Source organism: Raphanus sativus, chromosome 6 (genome assembly GCF_000801105.2).
Source record: "Raphanus sativus cultivar WK10039 chromosome 6, ASM80110v3, whole genome shotgun sequence".
NCBI lineage: Eukaryota > Viridiplantae > Streptophyta > Magnoliopsida > Brassicales > Brassicaceae > Raphanus > Raphanus sativus.
This window is the reverse complement of record NC_079516.1, coordinates 22,029,361-22,039,899: the sequence shown is the minus strand read 5'-3', so window position 1 is coordinate 22,039,899 and position 10,539 is coordinate 22,029,361. Positions and strand designations below refer to the sequence as shown.

At 31.4% G+C, this 10,539-nt stretch overlaps 1 protein-coding gene across 2 annotated transcripts; it reads right to left on the bottom strand.

Annotated features, from left to right (window-relative positions):
- Positions 1-638: 638 nt before the first annotated feature.
- Positions 639-3,707, bottom strand: LOC108813820 (casein kinase 1-like protein 8). 2 transcript variants are annotated; one of them, XM_018586490.2, is made up of 14 exons: positions 3,355-3,706; positions 3,251-3,291; positions 3,104-3,173; positions 2,865-3,013; positions 2,683-2,778; positions 2,539-2,609; positions 2,404-2,465; positions 2,256-2,319; positions 2,079-2,163; positions 1,827-1,953; positions 1,649-1,734; positions 1,489-1,552; positions 1,150-1,298; positions 639-1,061 (listed from the first exon to the last, which is right to left on the bottom strand). In XM_018586490.2, exons 1-14 carry the CDS (start codon positions 3,428-3,430, stop codon positions 765-767), a joined length of 1,437 nt encoding a protein of 478 aa, XP_018441992.1. In that variant the 5' UTR covers positions 3,431-3,706; the 3' UTR covers positions 639-764. The 2 variants fall into 2 exon arrangements, with proteins under 2 accessions (XP_018441992.1, XP_056845527.1); XM_056989547.1 differs by having other exon boundaries at positions 3,251-3,707.
- Positions 3,708-10,539: the final 6,832 nt, after the last annotated feature.

The window sequence follows — 10,539 nt, the reverse complement described above, 5'->3', positions numbered from 1 at the left end:
TCAAGTCCATTCTATTCCGGTAAAACGATCAGTAGAGGTCCATGAGCCGTCCTACGGGTTTGGTTGTTATATATCACTACTTTCTTTTGATAAAAAATGTCATTGGACACAATTTTATATCACAGAAATATAAATTGGTTATGGTTAACGGACCAAACGAAATTTAAATATAAACCCGACCGATACATTACGGGTTTGGTTGTTATATATCACTACTTTCTTTTGATAAAAAAAAACTTACTCAAACCAACTTTTTATTCTCAATGGTTTTGTTATATACCAAAAGTATTTGAAATGTTGTTTTTGATGGATATAATATGTATATCTATTTTATAAAAATAAAAATATAATTTATTGATAAATATTATATCCAACTATATACTTCATTTATTTAATAGACTATTCTATCACATTATATTAAATATGATTAAAACTTCAAATATAAAATTATTTTTTAAAAAAATAAAATAAAAGTATACCAGCTATTCGAAAGGCAAATCATAATCTAGCAAGCATAATAAAGCAAAAATTAACTACATCTACTATAGATATGGTTGTTCCCTGCTAGTAAAAGAACACGGAATATTAGTTTTGTTTTTGTATTATCCCAATTGCCTACAACATGGAAATTGGTGCAGAGCTTAAAACATAAAATATACATATATCACATTTTATTCCTTCAATCAGCAAAACAGATTATTTCTCAACATAAAAACAAAAAGTAACCATAAAAATGTCCCACATTCATAAAACGTAAAAGCCTCTCACTTCCTCTTCCCATTCCCTATCGTGAGTAGCTCCAAGCTCTGGAGCATGCTGTCGCGAGCAGTCCTCGATGGCGCAGCCCGGGTGAAAGAAGACGATGGTCTAGAGGTCGAATCGGGTACAAGCTGAATCCTTTGAGCGGTCGAGGAACGGCCATTATTTGGGACAACTCTGGCTGAGCGGTTCTCAGTGAAATCAGCTGAGGAAGTGGCTCGAACGCTTGAGACAATGGCTTTTCTTGAAGAACTTGCGTGTCTGGTTGACGATATTGGTCTCTCGACCCTCTCGTAGTTTTGCTGGTTTCAATCAAGAAATATAAAGTTTCAAGAAAAGAGATTTCAAGAGCCTACAAAAGAATATTTTCTTGTTTCTAAGATAACTCACTGGTGTTGTTGTGTCCTTTGATGATGCTAATACATTCTCTGAGGTTCTTGGTCTAGATCTATCAGCTTGAACCGCACCGCTTCCTGAACCATTTCTTCTAGCATATGCCTCTAAAGCACCCGAGAATCTATCACGGCTGTCTTGTCCAGCTGTATATACATTAAAACAAAATTTGGTTTCTTTCAAACATCAAATAAGCTATGAGAAGAGAATGTACAGTAGCAAACAATGTCTTTTAACCATGTGACTGGTTCTGTAACAACAATATTCAATCAAAACTGGAATTGAATCAGTAGATTCACATGTGATCAAGCAAGCAAAAAAAAGCTTAAGGCTTACCTGAAGGTTTTTCTGGTCTCTCGGCAGATGGCACTGGGGGATTCAGAGCTGGTCTAAGGCTTGACTGTTTAAACACAGAGACAGTCCTCAGGGTTTGTTTGATAATACTCTCTAGAGAAACTGAAAATGATGGAAAAGTCCAAATATAGATTTTACTTACTCTTGGTTTGGAGCTGGAACCGGAGCTTGAACCGAACTGTGGATACTTCAAGATTGTCCAATCAAATACATAGTCAAACTGATATCCTGCAAATATATAACATAAGCTTAGTTTCTTTAATGTGAAAAGCTTCAAGCACAAGCTACATCTAGAGGGAAATTGAGACTCTTCCACCAACCTTCTCGGATAAATAGATCCCTGAAAAGCCTCTTTAGGTACGGATAATCTGGTTTGTCCTCAAACCGCAATGATCGTACATAGAGAAAGTATGATGTAAACTCAGGTGGAAATGATTTGCAGAGAACCTGCCAATGGAAATATAGAATGAAACATTTTGGCAAGTAAGTCAGGGATCATTGAAGACAACATCTTTGGTAAACTCAACACAGGTTTCTCAATACAACTGTTTAAGGGATCAGGAACTAGTTACCTCAACGGGTGTCAGCCTTTTCTTTTCGCTGATCTTGTCATACTTCTGCTTTTTGGTACCAGCACGAAGGCCTTGCCAAGGCAGACTAGTAAAAGAAAATCAAGGGTAAGGAGAAACACTATGTATATCACATTGAAAAAAAAAAAAAAGTAAAAATATTTGTATGTAAACAAACACCTTCCTCGAAGAAAATACATAAGCACATAGCCAAGAGATTCCAGATCGTCTCTCCTACTTTGTTCTGCATAAGAGATCTCAGATTTGAAGTTAATAATGTCAAGTGGACAGACACAAATAAGATGGGGAAAAAGAAAACAAAGCTCACCAATGCCAAGATGAGTGTTAACACTTGCATATCGAGCTGTACCGGTGAGATTCTTGTTTTCCCTACAAAAGTAACAACCACCTTCGATTAGTAAAATGTAGCCGGAGCAACGAGACAAAGCATATAATAACGTACCTGTAGGGAATGTGCTTATGAGTTTGAAGATCTCTGTACTTTTTGGCAAGCCCGTAGTCAATGATGTACACCTACACCAAGAACAAAGAGAAGGATATTACTTGATTTATAGTCTCCAAAAAAAAAAAAAAAAGATTTGGATACCTGGTTTGCTCTGCGTCCAAGACCCATCAAAAAATTGTCTGGCTTGATATCACGATGAAGAAATCCGCGGACATGCATAAACTCGACTCGATTTAACTGAAGAAGGGTCAGCATAGAAACAAGTAAGTAAAGCAAGCAGTGTGACAAACTCAAGAAGAGAAGAGAATAATGTTATTAAATACCATCTGATCAGCGAGCATTAGAACAGTCTTTAGATTGAACTTCCGACTGCAATAATTAAACAAATCCTCGAGGCTAGGGCCGAGAAGGTCAATCACCATGCAGTTGTATTCACCCTCCACACCGTACCATTTTAAATGCGGAATACCAGCTTCAACAAGACAATAGTGAAACAATACAATGATGAAATTACTTACAAGTGGTTAAGAGAATCAAAGTCAAAGAGAAGAAGAAACTTTACTTCCTCCTTGAAGAAACATATAGAGCTTTGATTCATAATGAAGCTGAGGATGCCTAGCCCTTGCAGGTTCCTAGAAAAAAAACAAAAAACACAGGTAGGTTTGGTGATAATAAACAATTGAGTTTTAAACATAATGTACACACTTACAAGCTTGACAGCAACTTCTTCTCCATTTTGCACATTCACTCCTAGAAACACAAAAAAACAATGTCTGAGAATAAGAACATATATATAAAAAAAAAGAGACATACCTAGAAAGAGTTCACCAAATGATCCACTTCCTAGTTTACGTCCCAGCTTATACTTTCCACCAACCACACGATCCATTCTTTCTTCGATCTATCAAACTCTAAAAGCTGTCTCTTAAGATCGATGATTTTACGCAGATCGAATCGTTGAATCGATCAGAATTTTTTTTGACCCAAATCGGATTTGCGTAATCTAATCGATAAAAAAAATATATATATATATAAAAGATCTGAACTTTCTGGGGAAGATAAGGAAGTAGAGACGAAACCAAACGTTACAAGAAAATTTGAGAGAAATCGGATGAGACGGGCCGGACAGAGAGATTTTCTTCCTTATCCCTAATTTATTTTGTTTTTTGGCTTAACGCCACATTAAAACCATATGATAAATAACAATAGTTATTGCTAGTTGGATTACAATGTTCTGTATCCTCTAAATATAAAATACAAAATGTTCTGTAGCTTCTACCAATTATTAACTGTCTAATTCTCTCTCTGGATATGTCATTTTTGTTAGGTTTCTTTCCAATGCTTCTATCCATCAAATTTTATGTTAGTAAAATTTTTGTTTAGAAATAATCATATGTTGCTTTCTTATAATTTCTCAAATTCTCCAATAATGATGTTACTTAGATGATAATTTGCCTTCTGCCTGGTGAATTTTTTTTCTAAAATATGTTATATTTATATATTATAAACAATATACATTTTGTTCTAGTACCATTTATTTCGGCGGATTTGGTTCGGTTAGATTTTTGCGGGTTTAGTTCTTGTTTGGGTGCGGAGAACCTATTTAATTTTTTTTCAAAAATTAAATTTCATATATACTTTAAATTTTTCAAAATAAAAGAAAAAATATATATAATATATAAATCTGAATAATATATGCTAAAATTCTTAAACTTAATATAAAAATTGGTTTAGCTTAAATATTTTGATAGAAAATCTAGAAAAAAGTATTTTGCTATTTTAAATATCGTTTAGGTATTTTAAACATGTATTTATAACTATTTGTATATATTTCCAAGTATTTTGGATAATTTAAAAACATCTTATATATTTTGTATATTCCTTTAGATATTAAATTTAATAACAATAATGATAACATATTAAAGTATATTAATATATATTAAGATGACCGAAATATTGCGGTTTCGGATCAGGTTCGGTTCCGGTTTTCTAGATACCAAAATTTTGAACATGTTTAGATATCTAACCAATCTATACTATTAAAGCAGGATCCTATTTTAAAAATTTAGGATTCTACCCCTGCATTTCAATATATTTATTGTTTGGTCAACATTCTCATAGGCCAACAATTAGTACCGCAAGCTTCTTGATAAACAGAGGACCGTCTGTACTGTTGGGATTCATGATCCCTGAAGAAGTTTGGAGCGGAAAGAAAGTAAACCTTTTTTACCTAAAGGTGTTTGGATGCTTAGCTTATGTTCACGTTGATGATGCTGCAAGAAGTAAACTTGACTCCAAGTCTAAGAAGTGTTACTTCATCGGTTATGGAACGAGGAGTTTGGTTACCGGTTTTGGGATGATGAAAATCGAAAAATCATCCGCAGCAAGAATGTTGTGTTCAACGAAGAAGTATTGTACAAGGATAAGCTAAGGGAAGGCTCTGAGAGGAAAGAGCCGGAAGCTGTTGACTTGGGAGATATCCCGACATCGGAGTTGCATCATGATACAACAACAGAAGAAGAAATCTCTCAAGAAGAGAGTGGTGCGGCTGAAGAGAGTGATTATTCTGAAGTGGTCCCATATACACCAGCCACGAAGTTACGACGATCAAGTAGAATCATCAGAAAGCCTGTAAGATTTTCTCCATCGCTCAACTACATTCTGCTCAAGGACAGAGGCGAGCCTGGATGTTATGAAGAGGCTATGCAAGTTGATGAGTCGATCAAGTGGGAGCTTGCAATGAATGATGAGATGGCATATATGGATAAGGTTCCATATGCTTCTGCTATAGGCAGCCTGATGTACGCAATGATATGTACAAGGCTAGACATTGCACCATGCAGTGGGAGTCAGCAGATTTATAAGCAACCCAAAAGCTTTGAGATCAAAGGGAACTAGGGTCGAAAGTACTCACAGCAAGGTGGAGCTATGAGGCGTGATCTGTTGAGTTTCAACAGCGGTTCAAGTTTAGGTTTCAAGGCTGAGTTGGCTAGACAGAAGGCTGGTTGAATCAAGGGTTGATTCAGGGAGGAAACTTATATGTTTCTGGTTTTCTGTAAGAGATTTCAGTAGTATTTTTGATTCTGATCTCAGGTATTTTTGAGGTGAATCAAATGGGTCTACAGAGGAATCAAGTTCCAGGGTTACAATGATTTGTTTGGACAGAGATTGAGAAGAGATTCTTTGTATCGAAAGTCTTCTTAATCAGGTTGTGTTAAGCGGCGTGTTCTGTTGGCAAAGGCAGCAGTGCAGAGTTGTGTTCAAGTCAATGTGTTCATTCAAGTGGTTGTTTGAGAAGATCCCAGGAAGTAACAATCCGGCAGACATGCTGATGATGGTGGTGCCATATGATAAGTTGAGGTTGTGTACAACCTCAGTTGGCTTGTTAGAGTAACAAGTTGGGAAGACCTGCTACATTGATCAAGGTGTGAAGACAGATTGAAATCAGTCTTCAAGTGGGAGACTGTAAGTTGCAGAACACGTTTTTGTGTTAGACGGTGATCATGGACGGCGTGGACGGCTGCCGAAAACGTTGAAGATGGTTTTGTCAACAATTATGGGTCACCAACCTTCAATCCCATACCATAAATACATGGTGTCTCTCATTGTTCAGAATCATCCCAAATCAGAAAAATAGAGAGAAACAGAGAGAAGAGAAGAAGAGAGAACGTGGGAGAAGAAATGAAAAAAAAAAAAAAAAATTTCACAAAACATCTTCTTTAAAAAATTACGAGTAATTTTTTGAGTGTATTTGAGATCAGGGTTGAGTTGGGAGTTTGTAAAATTTCTCTGGTTGATTATAAAAAAATTTGTAACAGATCCGGAGACGTAGGCAAAAATTGGCCGAACTCTATTAACAAATTGTGTGTGTATCTTCCCGTTTCCACAAAGTTTCGGTTTCTCCGCAAAATTTGACCGGTTTATCTCCCAACAGAATATAGACCAGAACAGGCCATGCAGATTTGACCAGAAGTCAGAAGACCAATTTATTTGATTTGTGTTATGATTGGAATAAGTAGTTTATAGTTTTATATGTTTTAGTAGATTTTTAAATACCTGAAAACTAGTGATAGATTTGACTAAACTCTTAACCGAATTCATACACAATTATTCATGTTCGATTAGCTTACCATATATTACAAGATTCCTAACCAATAGTTTTAACGTAGTATCTGTTTTGCAAATGTAAAACAAGCAAAAAGAATAACAATGATTTTTCTTTTATAATAAGATTTTTAGCGATGCACATCCACTAAACCATAAACTAAATAATTATGGAAAATATCTTTACATATGTTAATGTAAAATCTGTAAAGTAATATACAGTGAAACCTCTATAAATTAATAATGTTGGGACTACACCAAAAATATTTTTTTATTAATTTATAGAGATATTAATTTATCGAAATATTAACTGAACCAAAAACTCAACTTAAGACTATGGAATTATATTAATTTATAGAAATTTTTAGTATATATTAATTTATATATTATTAATTTAAAGAGGTTATATTTTATATTGTTTTGATTATGTATAAGCTTTAACTTTTCTTTCAAAATACAGTGTACTATTAATTCCAAAATAGAATCAACAACGAGATTGGCTCATCAAAGGCTTCTTTTAAGTACCACTACAAATAGTGTTCGTAGAATACACTTCGAACTTAAAAGGTATAGCAAAAATGAAGAAATAGAAAGTTTATGTGGTGGTCATATCCCTATTTGTCCATTTGGCGGCGTCACAGGTAAGAAGTATTTTTGGTGAGGGGAGAACGGTGAAGATTACCAATAAGCTTGGTGGCGGCTTAAAACTAACACTCCATTGTAAGTCTAGTAGTTGGTCATTAAAGTTTTCACCAGATTTTTCAGCACAACACTCTTTTTGTAATTTTAAATGGGGTGGAGAATCCCATTGGTTTGATAAGTATGATGATCGTCAGAGTGATAATCCATGCTACTTATGTTCTTGGAATATAAACTGTAGTCATGCATGCAGATTTGATGAGCACACCAATAGTTTTGACTAATGTTATGATTGGAATAAGTAATTTACATATATTATATATATACAAAAAGAAATTAATCACATTTCCGAAACCTGAATTTCTTTAAAAATTGATGATATCTATCTTATTAAAACAGAAGTACACATATAGAATACCCCTTAGTTTTCAGTGTTATTTACAATTGCATGCCACTGAGAATTAAATTGAATTTCCTATTTTAATGCTTGTCTTTTTCAGTTATATTAATGTGTTTCTTTTTCTTTCCTATTTTAATGCTTGTCTTTTTCAGTTAGATTAATGTGTTTTTTTCTTTCCTATTTTAATGTTTGTCTTTTTAGTTAGATTAATGTATTTTTTTATTCTTCAATAATTAATGATATTTTAAATTTGTCTTTTGTGTCAACTTAAAATTGTCTAAACTATTTGAAAATATAAAAAATAGTCAAAAGTAAACATATAAAGTAGATAAACAATAATCAAACACCAAAAATATTTAAAATATATTTATTCTCCATCCAAATATTGAAGTTCAACCTGTTTTTTAATTTTTAATTTAGGTATTTTGGCTTACATTACTCAAATTTATATGTTTTGAGAAATTTAAAGTATATATAAATTTTGAAAATTTTAAAATAATTCAAACGGATTATCCGTATCCGAACCGAACCCGCAAATACCCGAATCAAACTGAAACCAAAATTTATAAATATTTGAATGTTGCTGAAATCTTTAAACTCGGGAATCTCAAACTCAAATAGATTTTAACCGAATCAGTGGGTATCCAAATACACATCCCTAATGTAGTCAATGTAAAACGATCAAGTATTACAAATACATCATTTAGTATAAATAAATAAAAACTAAAATAGAAAATTAATACCCGTGCGGTCGCACGGGTCAAGATCTAGTTTTGATTAAACTATGTACTGTAATCATACAGAATCATCCATATTTGGTAATAATTTACTTTGGATGCTTTTTCAGAAACAAAAATCCGAACAAAGTGAACCAAAATAAGACTGAAATCCATATTGCAAACCTTATATAAGACTGATCCAACTTTAAATAAATAATGCTTAAAATATTGATATTCAACCATAAAGCATTAATATACTTTTGTTTCAATACAATGTAGTGAACCAATTATATATTTTTATAAAAGAAAAAAACATATTATCAATCGTCTAGGTGGTAGCTTAACACTAATCCTCTATTGTATGTCTAAGAATAACGATTTTGGTGTTAGAACTCTAGCACCGGATAGTTCTTGGTCATTTGATTTTAGACCAAATATTATTGGAACAACTCTCTTTTATTGTCGTTTAATGTAGGCTTGAGAAGCACATTGGTTTGATATTTATAATGATTACAGAGATGGTGTTCGTAAGAGTAACCCATGCGTCGATTGTACGTAGAATATAGACCGGAATAGGTCGTGCAGATTTAACCAAAAGGCCATGTATTTCACCTATGTTATAATTGGAACAAGTGATTTGCATATGTATACTTTTACACTATTTATATTCTTATGTGGATGCAACAAATTGATCTTTAACAAAATTAGATTGATCATTAAATTGTGGGTGGGTGCAATTGCACTCTTATATAAACTCTTATATAAGGTAGATCCGCCCCTGATCTTACATATTCATGTTTTCAGTTTAGGAGTAGATCATCGGATCAATTCTTAAATTCTTATTGAATCTGGTTCTATTTGGATTATTTTTAGATTTAATTTTTCTTAGTAAAAAGTTTTGTACCAATACATGTGTCTATAAAAATTTTAATTTATTTATTTTGTTAGAGTTTCTTACAAACATATCTCAACATTTTTATTTGGCAGCACAATCACATATATTACAAGATTTCTAACCAATAGTTTTGACGTAGTGTCAGTTTAATTTCCAAAACCTAAAAGAAAAAATCAATAATTTTTCTTTTATGATAAGATTTTAGGAAATTTGTTTTTAGGCCAAAAAATGATAACTACATCATATTAGACTAATTTCATATATTTTATGTCCTATTAGGCTAAATATTTTCAAAATGGCAATATTGTCCTTAATTACATTAAAATTCAAAATTACAATTAATAAAAAAATTATTAAGTAATAAAATATAATTGTTAACTAAAATGATTTACAATATATTAAAAATCCCAGAAAACCTAAAAATATCTAAATCATTATAATGTATTTAGATATATTTAAATATCTTATGAAATATATTATTATAACTAAAATTCGTTGTTACAATTAATAAATCATTATAATGTATTTAGATATATTTAATATTATAATAAAATATATTATTCATATATGAAAACAAAATATTTCTAAATATTTTCTTCCAATATTTTAATAAATAAAAATTAAATTTTAAATTCCTAGTTATAATTAACAAATCATTATAATGTATTTAGATATATTCAATATTATAATAAAATATATTATTATACTTAAATAACTAATCATATAAAACAGAAAGCAGTATAATGTATTTATATATATCTAAATATCTTATAAAATATATTTATATGTTGAAATTCGTAATTACAAGTAATAAATCATTATAATGTATTTAGATAGATTTAATATTATAATAAAATATATTAGTCATATACGGAAACATAATATTTCCAAATATTGTCTTCTCATATTTTTAATAAATCGAAATTTTAATTTGAAATTTGTAATTCTAATTAATAAATCGTTATAATAAATTTAGATATATTTATTATTATAATTAAATATATTATTAAAATGAAAATAACTAATAACATAAATATGTCCAAAACTATACAATATCTTATATAAAAATTCATATAAAAGGAATTCTTTTAATAACGAAAATAAATCCGCGCTTTTGAAGGGCTGGTCAAAATCTAGTGTATGGTTATGATTGAAATTCGTAATTACATTTAATAAATCATTATAATATATTTTATATTATAATAAATATATTATTCATAGATGGAAACATAATATTTCCA

What these genes read in the sequence shown, in the direction of transcription:
- LOC108813820 (XM_056989547.1), bottom strand. Translation starts at nt 3,430, where the DNA reads ATGGATCGTGTGGTTGGTGGAAAGTATAAGCTGGGACGTAAACTAGGA. An exon ending in TAATGCTCGCTGATCAGATG is followed by an intron (nt 2,779 to 2,864) that starts GTATTTAATAAC and finishes ACCCTTCTTCAG; the next exon opens with TTAAATCGAGTCGAGTTTAT. An exon ending in AAAGGCTGACACCCGTTGAG is followed by an intron (nt 1,954 to 2,078) that starts GTAACTAGTTCC and finishes TTCCATTGGCAG; the next exon opens with GTTCTCTGCAAATCATTTCC.